The 23,951-nt window shown below is 44.9% G+C and overlaps 1 protein-coding gene across 1 annotated transcript; it reads left to right on the forward strand.

Annotated features, from left to right (window-relative positions):
* The first annotated feature begins 1,890 nt into the window (after positions 1–1,890).
* LOC308661164 (uncharacterized protein) lies at positions 1,891–18,589 on the forward strand. The gene is made up of 6 exons (XM_081315993.1): positions 1,891–1,930; positions 4,703–5,457; positions 6,676–6,775; positions 9,036–9,118; positions 12,576–12,702; positions 16,145–18,589. Exons 2-6 carry the CDS (start codon positions 4,735–4,737, stop codon positions 17,458–17,460), a joined length of 2,349 nt encoding a protein of 782 aa, XP_081172119.1. The 5' UTR covers positions 1,891–1,930; positions 4,703–4,734; the 3' UTR covers positions 17,461–18,589.
* The last annotated feature ends 5,362 nt before the right edge of the window (positions 18,590–23,951 follow it).

A 23,951-nucleotide genomic window follows, 5' to 3' on the forward strand; every position in this document is an offset into this window, starting at 1 on the left:
ACTAGCTAGCCCAGGGGTAGGCAACTTGGGCTCTTTTATGACTCGCGGACTTCAACTCCCAGAATTCCCCCGTTTCTTCTTTCCTTTAGACTAGCTAGCCCAGGGGTAGGCAACCTGGGCTCTTTTGTGACTCGCGGACTTCAACTCCCAGAATTCCCCCGTTTCTTCTTTCCTTTAGACTAGCTAGCCCAGGGGTAGGCAACCTGGGCTCTTTTGTGACTCGTGGACTTCAACTCCCAGAATTCCCCCGTTTCTTCTTTTCTTTAGACTAGCTAGCCCAGGGGTAGGCAACTTGGGCTCTTTTATGACTCGCGGACTTCAACTCCCAGCATTCCCCCGTTTCTTCTTTTCTTTAGACTAGCTAGCCCAGGGGTAGGCAACTTGGGCTCTTTTGTGACTCGCGGACTTCAACTCCCAGAATTCCCCCGTTTCTTCTTTCCTTTAGACTAGCTAGCCCAGGGGTAGGCAACTTGGGCTCTTTTGTGACTCGCGGACTTCAACTCCCAGAATTCCCCCGTTTCTTCTTTCCTTTAGACTAGCTAGCCCAGGGGTAGGCAACCTGGGCTCTTTTGTGACTCGCGGACTTCAACTCCCAGAAGTCCACGAGTCATAAAAGTGCCCAGGTTGCCTACTACCCCTGAGCTAGCCAAACCCAAGTCCTGTATGTTTTAGTCTCCAGCCCTTGGATCACCATAGCTGCTCTTCTCTGAACTTTTTCCAAAGTCTCCGCCTCTTTTTTTTTTTTTTTTGGTAGTACGCTGTCCAAAACTGGTTGCAGTATTCCTGCTTGGGCCGGCGGTCAGACTAGAAGACCTCCAAGGTCCCTTCCAGCTCTCTCTTTAGCTCTGTTTATTCTTAACCACGCAACCTCCGAGAAGTGGAAACTAGTCAAGGAGAGAAGCAACCTAGAACTAAGGTATGAGCCTTGGTGGAGCCTCCTTAAGTAACACCAGCTGCCTGCAATTAGTGCAGGTTCGCATCCCACCAGGCTCAAGGTTGACTCAGCCTTCCATCCTTCCGAGGTAGGTAAAATGAGGACCCAGATTGTTGGGGGCAATAAGCTGACTTTGTAATAATGCCGCTTGGGGGTGTGTGTGAAAGCCCTAATAAGCAGGCATATACATAGAATGAAGGCTACTGCTAAGCTTGTAAGCCGCCCTGAGTCTTCGGAGAAGGGCGGGATATAAATGGAATAAAAATAAAAATAAAATAAAATAAAACTAAGGAGAAACTTCCTGACAGTTAGAACAATTAACCAGTGGAACAACCTGCCTCCAGAAGTGGTGAATGCTCCAACACTGGAAGTTTTTAAGAAGAGACTGGACAGCCATTTGTCTGAAATGGTATAGGGTTTCCTGCCTTAGCAGAGGGTTGGACTAGATCACCTCCAAGGTCCCTTCCAACATATTATTATTATTATTATTATTATTATTATTATTATTATTATTATTATTATTATTATTATTATTATTATTATTATTATTATTATTATTATTATTATTATTATTATGGACCCAGATTGTTGGGGGCAATAAGCTGACTTTGTAATAATGCCGCTTGGGGGGGCCCAAAAGCCCTAATAAGCAGGCATATACATAGAATGAAGGCTATTGTTAAGCACATTGATTTGTGCTTAGATTGTAAGCCGCCCTGAGTCTTCGGAGAAGGGCGGGATATAAATGGGATTAAAATAAAATAAATAAAATAAGTCACCCAGTCCGGGAGGGGGCGCCCGCGGGCGCTCTTCCGCCCGGTCAGCGGCGGAGCGCAAAGACAAGGGAGGACGGGGAATGGCGTAGCGGGGGGGCGGGGGGGAGGTCGGTGGGGGGGGGAAAGCAAAGCGGCTGCCTGGACCGGGTGCAGGGGGCGTCCCGGGGGGGGGATCTCTCGTCCGTCCGACGGAGGCGGCAGGAAGGCGGTCGTCTTTGCGGTACGGGCTCCTCTAATCTCTGCTGTTGCTGCTGCTGCAGGATCGCCTCCGTCTTGCAATGTAGCCGCGGGCGCAGCGTTGCACGGGGAGGCCTCCGCCCTCCGTTTTGGGGAGCCCCAGTCTCCTTCCTGCAGCCCCGGTTGGCTCCGTCTCGCCCAAGCCAAGAGGGGGTGCTGGGCTAGGTGCATTGCATTACGTGCGTTGCGTTGCGTTTTCACTGCGTTGCGTTGCTTGCATTTTTTCAAGCCGGCGTGCAGTTCGGGGGCGGGGGGTCTCGGCGGGTCGCGGGGGAGGATGGGGAGACCGCCACCCTCCTCCGTCCTCGCTGTCCCGGGCTGGCCCCAAAAAGGTACGGAGCTCTTGCGGGAGAAGGCGGCAGCAAGCGCGGGGACACCCCCCAACCCTACACCCCACACCCACCCACCCCCGGGGCTGGAAGCAAAGCCCCTCCTCGCCTTTTTGACTTTTCAGGGAGACAAAGGCATTGGTTTTGGGGTACCCTTCCCGGAGTGGGGTATAAAAGGGAAGAAGTGAAGCGTAAACAATGATTCTCTAGAGCAGGGGTCTTCAAACATGGCCCTTTTATGACTTGTGGACTTCAACTCCCAGAATTCCTCAGCCAGCATGCCTGGCTGAGGAATTCTGGGAGTTGAAGTGCACAAGTCATAAAAGGGCCAAGTTTGAAGCCTGGCTGAGGAATTCTGGGAGTTGAAGTGCACAAGTCATAAAAGGGCCAAGTTTGAAGACTCCTGCTTGAAGGCTTGTGGAGTTCAACTCCCAGAATTCCCCAGCCAGCATAGTTTAAGCCTTGAGAACTTCAGCTCCCAGAATTCCCTAGCCAGCATACTTTAAGACTTGTGGACTTCAACTCCCAGAATTCCTCAGCCAGCATGCCTGGCTGAGGAATTCTGGGAGTTGAAGTCCACAAGTCATAAAAGGGCCAAGTTTGAAGACCCCTGCAGAGGTTTCTGTCGTGGAGTGGGGGGATGATAATAAACCCTAAAAGTGTCGAGGGATGGTTTTTTTTTTTGCCCTTTAAAGTTGCGGGATGTTAAAAGTGCTTTTTATCCAGAGGGGGCTACGCGAGGAATAATAATAATAATAATAATAAATAATAATAAACAATAATAATAATAAATAATAATAATAATAATAATAATAATAATAATAATAATAATAATAATAATAATAATAATAATAATAATAATTTTATTTGTATACCGCCCTTCTCCCGAAGGACTCAGGGCGGTGAACAGGGCAATACATGTTAAAAGACAAGAATACAAAAATGAAAAGAGATTAAACAAGATGCCCAAAGAACTATAACAATCAGTTAAAATACATAAAAAGCAATAAAAACCCAAACCCATCGCCCATCAGGCCAGGAAGCCTTGAAAACCTGCATCTATTCCTGTGGAGGGGGAGATTCCAATTTATTGGATTTAAATTGGATTCCCCCGACTTAGCTAGGTCCTTACTGTAGTTTTAGCAGTTTGGGATTGTTTTATGTGTATGCGTAAAATCTCCCAATTATGGGTTGGAGGAATTGGCTGCTGCTCGGGATCATTTGCAGGGGGGGGGCGCAGCCTGCAAACCCAGATTGATTTAAATTTATTAGCTGCCCAACTTGGCTGGATTTTGGCAGGGTACAAAACTAGAGAAAACCTAAAAGCAGCTTAAAAAATATTAAACCGAACAGCCCTGACTAATCTAACAGCAAAATCAACAAAATAAAACAGGGCATATTAAACAAATAATAAACATTAACTCCCCTGGGCTTGGGAACAAAACTTGGTTTTTAAAGAGATGAAGCTGTTACAGAGAATGAATAAAATTCAGAAGTGAATGAAACGGGTAAATAGAAGCCAGAAAATCATTTCTGATTGAACGTACATCTTATCCCCTTTCTGCCCCAAGATTTTTTTAGATTATTTCAGGAGATATTCTCTCCACAGCTGATTTACAGGGCTTTGTAGGCCTTGACTTATGACTGTAATGGAATCTGCTCATCACGGTCCTCTAAGTCGTGGCAGTCATAAGATGGGTCGGTCACATGACCAACCTGATTTCACGATCTTTTTTGCAGTGGTCATTAAGCGAGCCTGGCAGTTGTAAAGTGACCATCAAGGTCGTTAAGCAAACGGTTGTTAAGTGACTCAGTGGTAGGCTAATAGGTGCAGTTTTCAACAAAACTGTCGTAAGACAGAGTCACATTTTTATTTTTTTATTTATTTTAATTCCATTTATATCCCGCCCTTCTCCGAAGACTCAGGGCGGCTTACAAGCTTAGCAGTAGCCTTCATTCTATGTATATGCCTGCTTATTAGGGCTTTCACACACACCCCAGCGGCATTATTACAAAGTCAGCTTAATTGCCCCCAACAATCTGGGTCCTCATTTTACCTACCTCGGAAGGATGGAAGGCTGAGTCAACCTTGAGCCTGGTGGGATGCGAACCTGCACTAATTGCAGGCAGCTGGTGTTACTTAAGGAGGCATGACCTCAGGACCCTGCAAATATCCATTAAGTGCAGTTTGTTCATGTGAATGCCGAGGTAACTTTGAATCCTGGTCATAAGGAGCCCCAAGCTAGATCTGTTGTAAGTTTGAACGATCACTAAGCGACCAGTCATCAGTCGAGGACTCCCTGGGCAGGAAATCAAACCCGCTTTTTTAAAATACTTTTCTCCTAAGGTTTAGTGGGGTCTCTAAAACGTGGCGTGGGGTTAAAAGGATAACCAAACGATCCACTTTGAACATGCTCTGCCTCTAGATTTCGGAGGGCTGACGGCAGATAACTTGGCAATGGAGAAAAAAGCCTTACATCCAGAGAAAGGGCCGGAGGCCACTGGAAAACCCCCTTCTGCCATTCAGCCTCGGTTTATGTCTGAACAAGCAGGACGGGGCACCTTTGAGACCAGCGAGAGGGCCCTCTTCGTGGGGATGGAGGAGTGCTGGGAGACGCAGTGGCAACAGTTCCTCAAGACGCTGCAACCGGTTCACCCAGGAGACGGCAAGTCCCGGTTATCGGAGGCCTCTCCTTGGGAAGACCCCAAGGTCTTCCTGGCCTCCTTCGAGCAAGTGGCCCAAGCCTGCCGGTGGCCCAGAGAGCAGTGGGTGGCCTGCCTCCTGCCGGCCCTGAGCGGTGAAGCCGAAGCGGCCTTTCAGAAGCTGGAAATCGGAGAGCGGGACAACTATGGGAAGGTGAAGGCCGCCATCTTGAAAGGGGAAGCCGTGAGAATGGAGGCCCAGCGTCAGCGCTTCAGGCAGTTCTGCTGCCAGGAGGTGGAAGACCCACGAAGGGTTCAAAGCCAACTTCAGGAGCTTTGCTGCCAGTGGCTGAAGCCGCAGAGACGCTCCAAAGAGCAGATTTTGGAGCTCTTGATCTTGGAGCAATTCCTGGCTAGCCTGCCTCCAAAGCTCCGGAGTTGGGTTCAAGTTAGAAGACCTGAGACGTGCTCCCAGGTGGTGGCCCTGGTGGAGGACTTCCTGGGGAACCAACAAGAGGCCGAATCAGGGTCACATCAGGTATGTTTGACAATATACAGGTAGTCCTCGACCCTTATTGGAGCCCAAAATTTCTGTTGCTAAGTGAGACGGTTGCTAACTGAGTTTTGCCCCGTTTTACAGCCTTTCTGGCTACACTCGTTAAGTGAATCACTGCAGGGGTTGGTAACATGGTTGTTAAGTGAATCTGACTTCCCCCATTGACTGTGCTTGTCAGAAAGTCGCAAAAGCTGATCATATGACCCAAGGGCACTGCAACCAGTTGCCAAGCATCCAAACTGTGGGAACTCTGCGATGGTCGTGTGAGGACCGGTTATAAATTTGGTTGACACAACTTGGTTGACTAAATAACTTGGTTCAGGGCTTCCTATATCATATCATTGTCTGGGGTAGAGGAACAATTTGTAATTCTTTGTCATTTTTTTAATGGAGTTAATATTCAAGTGCATAAAATGGACTAGGTAATTGGGTGAAACATTTTACAAACCACTGGGATGGAGGGACACGAAGAATACAGGTAACCATTTAGTGAAAGTTCATACTTACAGTGGCACTGAAAAAAGTGACCTATGACCATGTTTCGCAGTTACGACATTGCAGCATCCCCATAGCCCAGGGGTAGGCCACCTTGGCTCTTTTATGACTCGTGGACTTCAGTTCCCAGAATTCCTGAGCCAGCATGGCTCAGCTTGGAAACCTCTCCCTTTCCCCTCAGCGTGGCTGGCTCAGGAATTGTGGGAGTTGAAGTCCACGAGTCATAAAAGCCAAGGTTGCCTACCCCTGCCATAGCTACACAATCAAAATTTTGGACGCTTGGCAACTGACATGTATTTATGACAATAGCATTGTCCCGGGGTTATGTGATCGCCCTCTTGTCACATTCCCAGCTGGCTTCCGACAAGCCAAGTCAATGGAGGAAGCTAGATTCGCTTAGTGACAAAATGACTCCCTTAATTGCAGTAATTCGCTTCACAGCAGTGGCGAGAAAGGTCGTAAAATGGAGCAAGACTCACTTAACAACTGTCTTGCTTAGCAACAGAAATTTGGGGCACAACTGTGGTCGTAAGTCGAGGACCACTTGTCCTAATCCAAAACTTTTAAGGACCAGGTTAATATTGTAGCTTGATTCACCTTCAACAAGCCTCGTAGGCGTTGGGAGGGGGGACCAGTGAGAGATTTTTTTGGGGGGGTAAGCAAAGGAGTCCCTTTGTTGTGAGAAGGAGTGTGTTACTCTTTCAGGGCTCAATGAATGAAGAACATGTCGATTTCTTATATTCAGAGAAAGAGACCTTGGAGGCCGTGAAGAGAGAAAATGAAGAAGTGGAAATCAGCGTGTCAGGTAAGAAGACTCTGGAGGGAGAAAATGCAGCTTTTTATATTTGGGATGCTGAGGCCAGGGAGCCAAAATCTGTGGCTAAGTGTTGTTCCCTTGATTGGTTTTCTGGAGGCCTTTTAATGTACTGTATTTCTATTGTAGATTCTAGTGAGATTTTTAAAAAGCAAATATTAAAGGCCCCGACAAGTGCAATAAAAATTTATAAACAAGAGCGCTAAATAAATACAGTAAAAGCTTCCACTAAAATACACTAAAAGTTTAACAAAGAGAAAAGTCTTATAGCATTAACATAGTAAAAAGGTAAAGGTTCCCCCGCACATGCGTGCTAGTCGTTTCCGACTCTAGGGGCCGGTGCTCATCTCCGTTTCAAAGCCGAAGAGCCAGCGCTTGTCCGAGGACGTCTCCGTGGTCATGTGGCCGGCATGACTGGACGCCAAAGGCGCACGGAACGCTGTTACCTTCCCACCGGAGTGGTCCCTATTTTTCTACTTGCATTTTTACGTGCTTTCGAACTGCTAGGTTGGCAGAAGCTGGGACGAGTAACAGGCGCTCACTCTGTTACGCGGCACTCGGGATTCGACCCGCCAAACTGCCGACCTTCCGATCGACAAGCTCAGCGTCCTAACCCACTGATTCTGTTCTTTAAGATCCAGGCAGTCTTTGCTTCAGCAACCGTTCACAGTTAACGACATGCTAAAAAAAATATTTTTTATGGCCAGCGCTTGAACTTGCAGTTGTTGAAGTATCCCCTGGGGCAGGGGTAGGCAACCTTGGCTCTTTTATGACTCGTGGACTTCAACTCCCAGAATTCCTAAGCCAGCATGGCTCAGCTTGGAAACCTCTCCCTTTCCCCTCAGCATGGCTGGCTCAGGAGTTCTGGGAGTTGAAGTCCACAAGTCATACAAGAGCCAAGGTTGCCTAACCCCTGCCCTGGGGTCACATGATCACAATTAAGGCAGCTTGTCAGTTGGCTCACGCTTATAATGCTGCATATCCTGTGCTCACATGATCACCATTTGCAGGCTTCATTGCAGGCTTCCAGCAAGCAAAGTCAGTGGGGAAGCTGGTGAGAAGTCATAAGTCAATGGTCATGTGATGTTGTGCTTAACAACCTCGGGTGATTTGCTTAATGACTGCAATTGGAGTGGACATTGTAAGTTGGACATGGTCATGTCGGGTTTCCCTTTACGATGAGAACACTTAGGAATGGAGTTGCAATCAAGTGAGGACTACCTGTATTGGTAATATTGGTAAAATTGCCCACAGTCATAATTGTTTGATTTGGCAGCCCCATACATTCCTTAAATACATAAATATAAAATCTAGATCATATAAAACATAATTTTCTATTTTTTCATTTTTATTGTGCCATATATACCTGTCGACATCCAGCTCAAGAAAAAAACTCAGTTTTTTCCGTTTCCGAAAATCATACTGTTTATTGAATACGCTGCATGGTTATGTCGAAGCAAAACTACCTCTGAGTTTCCCACACCATAGATTTAAACAATAGTTTTCCCAGCTAAACCCCCAACATCTTACGTAATCCATATCAACAAGTCCGTTTTGTTATGGAAACTATCTGCTTCAAATCCACACCTGTTCTGGTGTCCTTGACAAGGCTTCAGGCTCCCACAGTCTGCAGCTGAATCGAAGACGTTTCGTTTCTCCATCTACCCACATAAAAGTAACGCCTCCCCCACTTTATCTAAAGGCAAGTTGAATTACAGAGGCACATAGCTGCCGAAGTTTCATCCTTGACAATACCACTTTTTAATCTACCCAAACCCAATGACCATGTCGCTTAGTGACATCAATTCTGATTCCAATTGCCATTGGTCGTCTGAGAATTATCTAATAATGGTAGCCAATCCCCAGGTTCCACAGAGGCAGCATTCTTGCATCAGAAGTCAAATTCAATATTTTTGCAACTATATTTTAAAACCATATTTTCTCCAAGGCTGTATTAACAGATGTGAGGAGTTGAAACCAAAAGAGAATTGTAACAGGATCAAATAATATGAATCCAGAATTTTGGACTTGTACATTATGCGTACACTGTACTTCCCTCTTTGTAAAGCATTTTTAGGGAGCTAAATAGATGTGGAACATGATTAAATATTTTTAACATTTCTTGAACTTGGGCCGATTTTGGAAGATTAGACACTGCAGTTCCTTTTGGTACAAATTGTATGCATTTCTAACCACCAAGAGAAAAGGGGTAAACATGTTCTTATTGTAATGCCTTGATTCTCACCCGCAGGACATGAAGTCAAATCCTTGAATCACTCCATCCAATTATTTCCTTCCGAACGATTTGGGATGGTCCAATCCGCACCGAGAGAGGTGTGTATGTCAACCTTGTGAAACAGTTTGCTTGGTACCAGATTTGGGAGAAGGCTGCATCAAGATAAAGAGCTGTTCTTGGCTGCTTGCACTGCTCCCTTTAGATCCGTGATTCTCAACCCGGGCAATATTTAAGATGTGTGGACTTCAACTCCCAGAATTCCCAGGATGCTTGATGGAGAATTCTGGGAGTTGAAGTCCGCACATCTTAAAAATTGCCAAGGTTGGAAAATACCGTTTCGGATTAAACAATAATTGGTTGGCATTGTTTTTAACTAGAATGCCAGCTATTTATTTGTGGATAGTTGAGGACAGACAGACTTGCAACAGTGACATCAGCCTTGTGAGATAGTCCAGACAAGAAGCAGACCCAGAAGTACTAGCTCTAACTATTAACAAAATCTGGCAAGTGAGAAAGTAAATCTCTCTCCCCCTCTTACATTTACAATCCAAAAAACTAGGGGGTGTCCTTTTTAGAAGACACGGTTGGGAGACATGGTGGCGCAGTGTTAGAATGCAGTACAGCAGGTTGACTCTGCTCACTGCCAGGAGTTCGATCCCAACCAACTCAAAGTTGGCTCAGCCTTCCATCCTTCCGAGGTTGGTAAAATGAGGACCCAGATGGTTGGGGGCAAATATGCTGACTCTGTAAAACCGCTTAGAGAGGGCTGCGAAGCACCGTGACGCGGCGTATAAGTCTACGTGCTAGTGCTATTTTACCCATCCCATTCCTGCTGTAGACTTAGCTTCTGCTTCTCTGCTTCCTTGTCTAGTCTGTGGCTCTTCCTACCGTCTCTCACAGTCACAGTGCTAGGCCGCATCAACAGAGGGGTAGAATCAAGATCACCTGAAGTGTTGCTAGCACTTTACAAGGCCTTGGTAAGGCCACACTTGGAATATTGCGTCCAGTTTTGGTCACCACCATGTAAAAAAGACATTGAGATTCTAGAAAGAGTGCAGAGAAGAGCAACAAAGATGATCAGGGGACTGGAGGCTAAAACATATAAGGAACGGTTGCTGGAATTGTGTATGTCTAGTTTAATGAAAAGAAGGACTAGGGATGACATGATAGCAGAGTTCCAGTATCTCAGGGGCTACCACAAAGAAGAGGGAGTCAAGCTATTTTCCAAAGCACCTGAAGGCAGGATAAGAAGCAACGGATGGAAACTCACCAAGGAGAGAAGCAACCTAGAACTCAGGAGAAATTTCCTGACAGAACAATTAACCAGTGGAACAACCTGCCTCCAGAAGTTGTGAATGCTCCAACATTGGAAGTTTTTTCTTTTATTGAAAAGTTTTATAATACATTTTTAAATACAAACCCCCCTCCCCTCTCCCCAACCCCCCCAACCCTCCCCTCTCCTCCCCCCTTCCCGACTTCCCAGAGCAAAATACAGGGTATAAAAATACAAACAAACATAATCTAAAATATGCAAACAACTATAAAATATTAAGTTCTATCGCACTTTAACTCTTAATAAAATGACTACAAGCTAGTTATACATTATATCCGCTACTTATTCAAATGCTAAATGAAACTTTTTTGTCCCATATTTATTCTGGATATAATCAATCCATCTTCTCCACTCCACAATGTATCTCTGTTGCGATTGGTCTTTCAAATACGCTGAGATCTTTGCCATTTCCGCCAAGTTGGAAACTTTTAAAGTCCATTCTTCTATAGTCGGCAGTTCTTCCTTCTTCCAATATTGCGCTACTAAAAGTCTCGCTGCCGTAATTAAATTCAACATCAACTTAGTGTCCACAACGGTAGTATCTGTGATAATACCCAATAAAAACAGTTGCGGACAAAACTTTATCCTTTTCTTGAATATTTTTTGCATATTCCACCAAATTTTAATCCAAAAAGCTTTAACCCTTTTACAAGTCCACCATATATGAAAATACGTTGCATCCTCACAGCCACACCTCCAACATTTGGGCTGGCAATTCGGATACATACTTGCTAATTTTTTAGGATCTAAGTGCCACCTATGAAACATTTTGTAAAAGTTCTCTCTTAAATTTTGGGCCTGTGTAAATTTTACATTTCTCACCCAGATCTTTTCCCAAGTATCCATTGTAATGACTTCTTGAATATTCTGAGCCCACTTTATCATGCAATCTTTAACAAGTTCCGTCTCTGAATCAATTTCTATCAATGCAAGATATATCCTTTTTATATGTGCTTGACCTTGATCAACATTGGGAGTTTTTAAGAACAGATTGGACAGCCATTTGTCCGAAATGGTATAGGGTTTCCTGCCTGAGCAGGGGGTTGGACTAGAAGACCTCCAAGGTCCCTTCCAATTCCTATTCTATTCTATTCTATTCTATTCTATTCTATTCTATTCTATTCTATTCTATTCTATTCTATTCCATTCCATTCCATTCCATTCCATTCCATATATTCTATTCTATTCTATTCTATTCTATTTTATTCTATTCTATTCTATTCTATTCTATTCTATTCTATTCTATTCTATTCTATTCTATTCCATTCTATTCCATTCCATTCCATTCCATATATTCTATTCTATTCTATTCTATTCTATTCTATTCTATTCTATTCTATTCTATTCTATTCTATTCTATTCTATTCTATTCTATTCTATTCTATTCCATTCCATTCCATTCCATTCCATTCCATTCCATTCCATTCCATTCCATATATTCTATTCTATTCTATTCTATTCTATTCTATTCTATTCTATTCTATTCTATTCTATTCTATTCTATTCTATTCTATTCTATTCTATTCTATTCTATTCTATTCCCTCATACTATCATTTCCTCATACTATTAATCTAGATTGCTAGATTTTTCCATTGCTAAGCCGTTGTCAAGTGAGTTTTGCCCCATTTTTACGACATTTCTTGCCACAGTTTTTAAGTGAATGACTACCATTGTTAAGTTAGTAACACGATTGTTAAGTGAATCTGTCTTCCCCATTGACTTTGCTTGTCAGAAAGCCGCAAAAGTTGGTCACATGACCCTGGGACACTGCAATGGTCATAAATACATGCCAGTTGCTAAGTGTCCAAATTTTAATCATGTGACCACAGCAATGGCTGCAACGGTCACAAGTGGGGAAAATGATCATAAGTAAAATTTCTTCAGTGCCGTTGTATGTTCAATACAGTCGCTAAACAAATGGGTGTAAATTGAGGACCGTTCTGGACACGGAACTTCGGCCAACTTAACTCGGTAAAAATAAATTTGGGTCACGTGCTAAAATATGGGTTGCTGTTTACCCCACCCACCCACCCACCCCAAATATTAATAGGAGAGGAGATCTCTGTTGCTCCCGAAACTATAAACCGTGGTCAGTGGTCTTGATTTTTTGTAATATGAATTGTTCCAGATTTTGTAGCGAATGCGAAGCTTTACCTTCATCCTGTTTTTCTGCAGCAGAATCTCTGATGGGAAGGCCTTGGCTGCCTCTTATTCTTTGTAGGAATTCATGGGTCACAAGGAGTCAGAGGCGGGTTTGCAGGCAACCAAGTGGAAGGTGACACAGCCAGTTCAACAGCCGGTCGCTTGGCAAGTCCTACAGGAGGAACACGACAACGTAGGTGATTTAGGTAAGGAGAACAATGCATTAACCCAGCTATCCTAGCAAAGGATCCAGTTTTCCTTCTGGGAGCTGAATAGCACCCTGGGAACGTTCCCTAAGCTTCTTCTCAAACGCAAAGGCAGGAGTAAAAAGGTCCTTAGGTAGGCTGAGTAATTTCACATGGACGTGTTAGGAAGGCAGCTGGAAAAAGTAACCACGCAAAGAATTTTCACAAGGTTTTTTTAAATTTTTTTATATATATACAAGTTTTATTGATTTTTTAATATTTACATGTAAATGTATTTGTGAAACAATATGGTGGTTGGGTAGTTAAAATAAAAAATAACCAGTTACAAATAGTTCAGGTTACATCAACAGAGATGCCCTCTCTAGTTCCCTTAGTAATTACATACTCAAAATAAACAAGTTAGTATATTTCTAGTTATAGGCCAGTCAATAAAATTCAAAATATATTTTCACTAATATATATCAATATCCTGTTTTAAAATTTTATCTAATGGCAATAGGATATTCTAGAATAGCCTGTAGTATATAGAAAAAAGGGACGCGGTGGCTCAGTGGGTTAGGACGCTGAGCTTGTCGATCAGAAGGTCGGCAGTTTGGCGGGTTGAATCCCAAGTGCCGCGTAACAGAGTGAGCGCCTGTTACTCGTCCCAGCTTCTGCCAACCTAGCAGTTCGAAAGCACGTAAAAATGCAAGTAGAAAAATAGGGACCACTACGGTGGGAAGGTAACAGCGTTCCGTGCACCTTTGGCGTCTAGTCATGCCGGCCACATAACCTCGGAGACGTCCTCAGACAAACGCTGGCTTTGAAACGGAGATGAGCACCGGCCCCTAGAGTCGGAAACGACTAGCACAAACGTGCGGGGGGAACCTTTACCTTATATAGAAAAAAGCTTAATTTGGGGTGTTTTAAAATATTTTTAATCCTTATTAGCCATTTAACGTAGCTATCAGCAAAATAAATTACCTCACGCTGCACACCTCTAGATCAGGGGTCTGGCTGGGGAATTCTGGGAGTGGCAATCCGCAAGTCTTAAAGTTGCCAACTTTGGAGACTCCCTGCTCTAGATCGGAGTTCCCCAACTTTTCTGGCTTTGTGGACTGGTGGGGAAGGGAAGCGGATCGTTTGGGCCAGCTGCTGGCAAGCAGACACACACACAGCGCTCCATTCGCGGCTGCCGCTCACGCAAATGGAACATGTGTCAGGTTTCCGACGTATGAGCTTTTCAAGTGACTCTGAGGCATTCTTTACCTTAAAAGTCCTTTATTTAGCCTAATACAGCGGCAAAAACTTGCTCGAAGGAAGCTGGAATCTGAAATCTCCGCCCCCTTGCAGAGCATATTAAACACAATTCTCCACCTTTCTAATTTTGTCATTAATCATATTCTCCAATTAATATAAGGAATCAGTTTCCCTTCCGTTAGACAACCAGCCAAGTTCTTATCTTCTTTAATTTCAGATGGCCTTGAGGTACAATCTTCCTCCTCCCAGCCTTAACCCTATCTCTTAAAGCAATACACAAGTTTAACATATGAAATAGCTGCTTCTTCATCTCTTGTCAAGCAAGAACATTCAATGTTAGCAATGTTGACAACATGCATGCACGAGCTCGCTCGCTCGCTGCTGACACACATAAGGATGCGCGCATGTACCAGCCGTTTCCACGGCCCTGTTACAAACTCCTCACAGCCCACTAGTGGGCCACGGTCCTCAGGTTGGGGACCCCTACTCTAGACAAAAGCAGGAGTTGGTGTGATCCTTTAGGAAAGAGCAAGAAGGAGACACTGCATAGTGAAGGAAAATCCAGAATACACATGTTTATGCAAAGGGCTTATCGTGCCCTCAGAAGACACCCCCCAGAGTTTCTAACCTTCTTAGCGAGTAACGTTTTCATTGGGTGATGTATCTACAGCAGGGGTGTCAAACTCGCAACCTCATGTGACGTGTCGCAACGTATCTCAACTTTTTTCCCATTGACGGCAACGGGGTGGGGGCGGTTTCGCCCTGACACATCCGGCCCGTGGGCTGGCAGTTTGACACCCCTGATCTACAGCATGGCCTTAGAGGTAGGCAACCTCGGCTCTTTTATGACTCATGGACTTTAACTCCCAGAATTCCTGAGTCAGCAGGATCTGGATTCAAAGTTCCAATGGCCGCCCCTCTCTCCTGCAGACACATGATCACTTTTTGAGTGCCCACATTTCTGGCCATCTGCAGCAACCGGCGGTCACACGAACATGATTTACAATTATTTTTGCTAGAAACCAATGTTTGCTTTGGTTTCCGGCAAAAAGTACCCGTTGTGGACAATGGATTGGCTTAATGACCACAGCAGTTGCTTAACGACCGCCTCAAAAAAAAAGACAATTTATAAAATCGGGCACGGTCTTGTTTAACAACCGGCCCAACTTAACAATCAGGCTCAGTTATGGGTTGCAAGTCGAAGACTGTAATGTAAAAATCCACATTTCTGGCGGAGAACTTCAATATGATCAGTGTTTCTCAACCTTGGCAACTTTAAGCTGTGTGGACTTCAACTCCCAGAATTCCCCAGCCTGGCTGGGGAATTCTGGGAGTTGAAGTCCACACAGCTTTAAAGTTGCCAAGGATGAGAAACACTGATTTAAATCAATAAAACAGGATTGCGGTATTCCTTCGGGTCTGTTACCTTAACCGGGTCTGACTCAAAAGGCTGAGATGTGATTACTAGTAAGGAGGGATTTTAATATAATCATTGAGTCAGAAAGACAGGCATAGGAAGGAAAAACCATTCCGAAGAAGATTAGAAACATCTTGGAGGCAAGTAATGTGTTCTGTTCCAGCCTACGACCAGCCTTGTTTGTGTGTCAGGGACAACCCCTTCTTCCTTTAAACAATCAATAGGCTGGAAAAACCCAACCCAAATTTATTTACAGTTCAAACAAAAAGGCAACAGAATATTTCCTTCAAAAATGATTCAAAACATCAAACAAGAGTTAACAAACAAAGAGTCAAACAGATTAGCAAGAACAGACCAGGATTCTCTTTGAGTGTCTTCAAACGGTTGCCTTCAGCAACCAGCCCCACCCACACCTTCCCCTTTTATTATCAGTCCCAAGGCGTGGCTTCTCACTTCCTTCTCTTCACTGAGTTGCCTCATTGATTTTCTCTGCTCTGTTCTGCTGGATTGCCTTCTGCTTCTAGCGTCTCTGAACAGATTCAGCTGTGACTCCTCTGAGTCCAACACCTCCTCCTCACACAGCTGAGCCTCATGAGGAACATAACTGGAGGCGCCAGGCTAAGAGTCCTGCAGTGCATCAGAGCCTCCCTCCGACACCAAAGGCTCTCCAACACCCCCCCCCTCCTCCTCCTCCTCAGATTCATTGGACTCAGCTGCTGGGAGCACAGGCTGACACTGAATCACAACATAATCTCACTTTTAACATTTCTTTCTCTTCCTCTGTAGAGAACCGACTAGGAACAGAGATCAAAATGGAGAATTCTGAGAATCGAGAGGAACCGGAGTCAGCATGCAAGAGAGATCCACAGTTTAATTCTGGGAATCTCCCAATAAGAATAGAAATGGAAGAAAAAGGTTACAAGTCAAGAGAGCAGCAGCAGCAAAAGCCTGCCCTGGGGTGTGAGAACCAACGTACTTCACTACAACAGGAATTTACTACTGCTATTACTGAAAAGGCCACTATTTCCAAGGAGAATAACATGCCCTTGTTTTCCCAGTATGAGAGAGGATACCTCTACCACATGGAGCTGAATCCAGTGCCTTCTATGGAGAAATTGGAGCAACATCCTCAGAGGTTTGAGGACAGCTACCAGCATACAAGCACGAATAAAAAAAACATGGTAATTGAGAAAAGGTTTGAAATCACTGGGAATGCAGCGGTTAATAACGCGAATACACCTCCGAGTAACCATCTTGGAGAAACACATAACTCTCCCGAACATGCCAAAACCAACAGCAGGGTGAACTCGCTCTGCAAAACCCTTGCTTGCAAAACCGAAGAAGGCTGGTACGAGTGTTCTCAGTGCGGCAAATGCTTCAATAAAGCAAAATACTGGAAGCAGCACCAGAAAATTCACACCGGGGAGAAGCCGTACAAATGTTCCCACTGCGGGAAATGCTTCAATCAGTCAGGAAATCTGAAGACCCACCAAAGGATTCACACTGGCGAGAGACCCTACAAATGCTCCCAGTGTGAGAAATGCTTCAGTCACACCAACTGTTTGAAAATACACGAGAGAATTCACACCGGGGAGACCTACAAATGCTCTCATTGTGGGAAATGCTTCAGAGAAACGGGAATTTTGAAGAGGCATCTCAGAATCCACACCGGGGAGACCCCGTACAAGTGTTCGCAGTGTGGGAAAGGCTTCAATCTGATGGGAACGTTGAGGAAGCACCAGCGAATTCACACCGGAGAGAAGCCGTACAAGTGTTCCCATTGTGACAAATGCTTCCGGGAAACGGGGATTCTGAAGAGACATCAACGAACTCATACCGGAGAGAGACCGTACAAATGTTCTCAGTGTGGGAAATGCTTTACTCATACTAATGTTTTGAAGATACACCAGAGAATTCATACTGGGGAGACGCCATATAAATGTACCCAGTGTGGGAAAAGCTTCAGTCAGATGGGAAACTTAAAAACTCACCAGAGAATTCATGCTAGAGACAGCCTTAATACGGTACCAGATGTCATATTGTTGAAGGGCCATACAGACGTTCCCAGTGTGGGGAAGATGCCTGGGAAGCAAGAATTTTGAGGAGAGGTCAGACGTGAGGTACACTGCTAGTCCTCAACTGACCACAATTGAGTCCAAAGTTTCTGTTGCTGAGTGAGACTTTTGTTAAGTGAACTTTGCCCCATTTAACGAATATTCTTGCCCCAGTTGTTACGTGAATCCCTGCAGTCGTTAAACTAGTAACACAGTTGTTCAGTGAACTTGGCTTTCTCATCGACTTTGCTTTTCCGGAAGCTCACAAAAGAGGATCACGTGATCCTGGGGACATTGCCACTGTCAAAATGTAAATCAGTTGTCAAATCGTCTGAAATTTGATCATATGGCCATCTAGTGGCCGTAAGTGGAAAAACGGTTGTAAGTCACTTTTTTTCGGTGCCGTAACTGAATGGTCACTGAAGTCGAGGACTACCTGTGCTTACTTCATTAATCCCATCAAGGAGCTGACTTCAAGAAGTTTGGGAAATAGTTCCAGGGTTTCATTCAGAAAGATGCAGTGATGGGCATTGAAATATGTCTCAGTGAAGATGTGAAAGGATGTTCCCCTCGAAAGTCAACCTTCATGCTGACAGGAAAAATGGCGCTGCTGGGCCTGGAGTTATATAAAAGGCCTTTAAAGGCAGCCCGTTCCCAAGTGGGTTCTCTGTCTGTCTGTACCATCGTACTTAATAAAGTCACTGCTTCAACGCTCGTTTAGAGGCAGTCCTTGACTTACGACCACGGTTAAGTCCAAAATTTACCTTTTTTAAGTAAGGCAGTTGTGAAGTGAGTTTTGCCCCATTTTACGACCTTTCTTACCAAAGTTGTTAAGCAAATCAATCAGAATAGAGCTGCAAGAGACCTTGGAGGTCATCTAGTCCAGCCCCCTGCTCAAGCAGGAGGCCCTATACCATTCCAGACAAGTGACCATCCCATCTCTTCCTAAAAGCCTCCAGTAATGAAGCACCCACAACTTCTGAAGGCAAAGCGGTTCCACTGGTTGATCGTCCTCACTGTCAAGAGGTTTCTCCTTAAGTCCAGGTTGCTTCTCTCCTTGATTAGTTTCCATCTGTTGTTTCTTGCCCTACCTACAGGTTCTTTGGTAAATAGGTTGACCCCCTCCTCTGTGGCAACCCCTCAAATACTGGAATACTGCTATCATGTCACCCCTAGTCCATCTTCTCTCTAGACTAATTGTAAAGGTAAAGGTTCCCCCGCACATGCGTGCTAGTCGTTTCCAACTCTAGGGGCCGGTGGTCATCTCCGTTTCAAAGCCGAAGAGCCAGCGCTTGTCCGAGGACGTCTCCGTAGTCATGTGGCTGGCATGACTAGACGCCAAAGGCGCACGGAACGCTGTTACCTTCCCACCGTAGTGGTCCCTATTTTTCTACTTGCATTTTTATGTGCTTTCGAACTGCTAGGTTGGCAGAAGCTGGGACGAGTAACAGGCGCTCACTCTGCTACGTGGCACTCGGGATTCGACCCGCCAACTAGCCAAACCCTAATCTAATCTAACCAAGTCTAGTCTAGTCTAACCCAACTCAATCTAATCTAACCCAATCCAATCCAATCTAATCTGTGGGTGGTTATCCGAACCCGGCTTCCCCCATTGACGTTGCTTGTCAGAAACAGCTGGGAAGGTTACAGATGGTGATCACATGATCCCAAGACAGTGCGACTGTCCTAAATACATGCCAGTTGCCAAGCGCCCACATTTTGATCATGTGACCATGGAAACACTACCAGTAGGTGTGGAAAACCAGTTATAAGTCACTTTTTTCAGTGCTGTTGTAACTTCGAACGGTTACTAAACAAATGGATGCAAGTTGAGATTTCCTGTATGTTGTTTGTATAGGGCATTATGAGAGACCAAACCAAACAAAGAGAATTAAACAATTCAGGGGTAGGCAATCTTGGCTTTTTTATGACTCGTGGACTTCAACTCCCAGAATTCCTGAGCCAGCATGGCTCAGCTTGGAAACCTCTCCCTTTCCCCTCAGCATGGCTGGCTCAGGAATTCTGGGAGTTGAAGTCCACGAGTCATAAAAGAGCCAAGGTTGCCTACCCCTCACCAAGATGGTGTTTACTTTCTTTTTCCAGCAGGAAAAAAAAAGCCCCATAGAGAACAAATGATTGCATAACAAACGCCACGAAAGAGATTGTAAAAGTGGGTTGGGTAATCTGGCGATCTGCTTTACGACCCTTCTAACCTATGACCGTACTTGCCAGGCTCAGGTACGGTAGGACCTCGAGTGCTGCCAGTAGGCCTTTCAACTCAAAAAGGGAATTTCAGACATTTTTATGACAACGACATTTTATAAACTATTCTTATTTTCCATTTTGTCAAGGACCACTACCCCAAGTCACAAAAAGTCACATCTGTGGTAAAAGAAAAGATATTTTGAAAAATGAAATCAGGTGTATCTCATTCAGTTGGGCAGGGTTTTATTTATTTAGCTAGCTTTTGAGTGGCACTAATATACAACAGGGACGCGGTGGCTCAGTGGGTTAGGTCGCTGAGCTTGTTGATCAGAAAGTCAGCAGTTTGGCGGGTCGAATCCCGAGTGCCGCGTAGCAGAGTGAGCGCCTGTTACTGGTCCCAGCTTCTGCCAACCTAGCAGTTCAAAAGCACGTAAAAATGCAAGTAGAAAAATAGGGACCACTACGGTGGGAAGGTAACAGCGTTCCGTGTGCCTTTGGCGTCTAGTCATGCCGGCCACATGACCACGGAGACGTCCTCAGACAAGTGCTGGCTCTTCGGCTTTGAAACGGAGATGAGCACCAGCCCCTAGAGTCGGAAACGACTATCACGCATGTGCGGGGGAACCTTTACCTTTATCTTTTTAATATACAACAGCGCACACGTCCCTCTGATTGCTTGGACCTGCATCACGCTTGGAACAAAATGCCACTTTTATGTTTCCAGATACTGTAATGTGTTTTTATTTGTAAACTGCCCAGAGATATGCAGGTGAGATGGGCAGTATAGAAATTTCATAAATAAATAAAAAAATTTTTTGTAGAATTGCCTTTTTTAAAAAAATCTTATCACCACTACTGTTCTATCATATATGCAGTACATGCGTAAGGAAGTACGTGCGTTATATCCAAGTATAATGTGTCGTGACTTTCTCCTCACTGTTCCCAAATGTCAGAATTGCTTTTCCTATCAGTTTATCCAATACCTTGTTTGTGAGGCCGTATGAGGCCACAATTGTACAAATAAGATTTGCAGTCATCACAAGAGGTTTCATTTAAAAAACAAGCTCAACTATTGCTATTCCCAACTTTAAAACAACATTTCATTTCATTTTATTAAATTTATATGCCGCCCTTCTCCCTGAGGAGTCAGGGAGGCTCACAACAATAAAAATTAAAAAACAAAGAGTAAAAAATTTAAAAGAGAATTAAACAATAAATACAAAATTACAAAACAATTTAACCCAGTAAAAACCTAATTAAAAATCGTAGTCAGTCCAGGCCCGCTTGTTGGAACAACCAGGTCTTCAGGTCATGGTGGAAGGACCAAAGGCAGAATTTATCTGCATTTCAAACTAAGACCGGCAACCAGGGTACATTAAACAGTCCCCAAAGTGTTTGCCATCCCTGATTTGAGCGTTAACAAATAATGAAAACAAAAGATTTAATAAAAACTCGGTGACCTGCAAAGCAGAGTTCCAACCTCTTGTTGCCTTTATTCAGGGCTTTTTTTGTCATAGAACGCCCAGAACGGAGTTCCGGCACCTTTTTTGGATGGAACCTTGTAGGGTAGGCAAGGTGGGTTGTATGACATGTTTGTGTTCCGGCACCTTTTTCTTTTACAAAAAAAGCACTGCCTTTATTGATATGAATACTTCCATAGCCTACAATAACATTTTTAACAAATACAATATGGGTGATTAAATCTCAGTGCTTTATTTAAAAGTGATAATTTTTTTTTGTCCTCCCCCCCGCCCATTCCAAGGTCGAGAAACACTGCATTGCAATAAGACCCACGCTCTTTGGTGCCACCTAATGGTCGCCTGGTGTTTTGCAGCCCTGACATTGAGGGGCAAGGGGATTGGCTCTCTTCCCTAGCAGCCATTTTCTCTGCCATGCAAGGAAGAAGGTTGACTCGCAACAAACTCAGCCAGCAGGGATGTCTACGGAGATTCTCATCCAGGTCATGGTTCTCCCAAAGGTGCTTTTTAAGGAGTCATCCAAGAAGAAAGTCCAGCTACCTCCTGAAAAAGCACTTTTGGGACAACCATGTCCTGGATGACTGAGAATATCCATAGATATCTAGCTATGCACATTGGGATGAGCACCCTTTGAATGGTGCAGGAGTATGAATGGATTTCCAGAAAACACCACAGGAACCATTTGCCCTTCAGTTTTGAGATGCAGACAACACAGACTTGTCCACAACTGCCTGCGCCTGTGTTGAGCAGTGAAGGGACACAGGGCACAAACCATCCTGCAGCCAAGAAGGCTCCACACACATCTGCACTACTCAAGTGACCTTGAGGACACAGGTAAACATCCAAGTGCCCTGAACGACACTCTTAAAAGAAGGCAAATGACCTTCCATTTCCCACCATCCAGTCAGAGCTGAAGAAACTTCTTGGATGAATAGAATAGAATCTGGAAGGGACCTTGGAGGTCTTCTAGTCCAGCCCCCTGATTAAGCAGGAGACCCTGTACCAGGGGTAGGCAACCTTGGCTCTTTTATGACTCGCAGACTTCAACTCCCAGAATTCCTGAACCAGCATGGCTCAGCTTGGAAACCTCTCTCTTTCCCCTCAGCATAGCTGACTTAGGAATTCTGCGAGTTGAAGTCCACAAGTCATAAAAGAGCCAAGGTTGCCTACCCCTGCCCTATACCATTTCAGAGAAGTGACTGTCTAGGACAGGGGTCTTCAGACTTGGCCCTTTTATGACTTGTGGACTTCAACTCCCAGAATTCCTCAGCCAGCATGGCTCAGCTTGGAAACAACTCTCTTTCCCCTCAGCGTAGCCGACTCAGGAATTCTGCGAGTTGAAGTCCATGAGTCATAAAAGAGCCAAGTTTGCCTACCCCTGCCCTATACCATTTCAGAGAAGTGACTGTCTAGGACAGGGGTCTTCATACTTGGCCCTTTTATGACTTTGTGGACTTCAACTCCCAGAATTCCTCAGCCAGCATGGCTCAGCTTGGAAACAACTCTCTTTCCCCTCAGCGTAGCTGACTCAGGAATTCTGCGAGTTGAAGTCCATGAGTCATAAAAGAGCCAAGGTTGCCTACCCCCTGCCCTATACCATTTCAGAGAAGTGACTGTCTAGGACAGAGGTCTTCATACTTGGCCCTTTTATGACTTTGTGGACTTCAACTCCCAGAATTCCTCAGCCAGCATGGCTCAGCTTGGAAACAACTCTCTTTCCCCTCAGCGTAGCCGACTCAGGAATTCTGCAAGTTGAAGTCCACGAGTCATAAAAGAGCCAAGGTTGCCTACCCCTGCCCTATACCATTTCAGAGAAGTGACTGTCTAGGACAGGGGTCTTCAGACTTGGCCCTTTTATGACTTGTGGTCTTCAACTCCCAGAATTCCTCAGCCAGCATGGCTCAGCTTGGAAACAACTCTCTTTCCCCTCAGCGTAGCCGACTCAGGAATTCTGCGAGTTGAAGTCCATGAGTCATAAAAGAGCCAAGGTTGCCTACCCCTGCCCTATACCATTTCAGAGAAGTGACTGTCTAGGACAGGGGTCTTCATACTTGGCCCTTTTATGACTTTGTGGACTTCAACTCCCAGAATTCCTCAGCCAGCATGGCTCAGCTTGGAAACAACTCTCTTTCCCCTCAGCGTAGCTGACTCAGGAATTCTGCGAGTTGAAGTCCATGAGTCATAAAAGAGCCAAGGTTGCCTACCCCCTGCCCTATACCATTTCAGAGAAGTGACTGTCTAGGACAGAGGTCTTCATACTTGGCCCTTTTATGACTTTGTGGACTTCAACTCCCAGAATTCCTCAGCCAGCATGGCTCAGCTTGGAAACAACTCTCTTTCCCCTCAGCGTAGCCGACTCAGGAATTCTGCAAGTTGAAGTCCACGAGTCATAAAAGAGCCAAGGTTGCCTACCCCTGCCCTATACCATTTCAGAGAAGTGACTGTCTAGGACAGGGGTCTTCAGACTTGGCCCTTTGATGACTTTGTGGACTTCAACTCCCAGAATTCCTCAGCCAGCATGGCTCAGCTTGGAAACAACTCTCTTTCCCCTCAGCGTAGCCGACTCAGGAATTCTGCGAGTTGAAGTCCACGAGTCATAAAAGAGCCAAGGTTGCCTACCCCTGCCCTATACCATTTCAGAGAAGTGACTGTCTAGGACAGGGGTCTTCAGACTTGGCCCTTTGATGACTTTGTGGACTTCAACTCCCAGAATTCCTCAGCCAGCATGGCTCAGCTTGGAAACAACTCTCTTTCCCCTCAGCGTAGCCGACTCAGGAATTCTGCGAGTTGAAGTCCACGAGTCATAAAAGAGCCAAGGTTGCCTACCCCTGCCCTATACCATTTCAGAGAAGTGAC

Source organism: Vipera berus, assembly GCF_964194415.1.
Source record: "Vipera berus genome assembly, chromosome: 2".
NCBI lineage: Eukaryota > Metazoa > Chordata > Lepidosauria > Squamata > Viperidae > Vipera > Vipera berus.

Excerpts from the sequence above, each read along its gene's own strand:
- LOC308661164 (XM_081315993.1), top strand. The coding sequence starts at position 4,735 with ATGGAGAAAAAAGCCTTACATCCAGAGAAAGGGCCGGAGGCCACTGGA. Across the intron at positions 9,119-12,575 it reads TCCAATCCGCACCGAGAGAG|GAATTCATGGGTCACAAGGA; the intron begins GTGTGTATGTCA and ends TATTCTTTGTAG. Across the intron at positions 12,703-16,144 it reads CGACAACGTAGGTGATTTAG|AGAACCGACTAGGAACAGAG; the intron begins GTAAGGAGAACA and ends CTTCCTCTGTAG.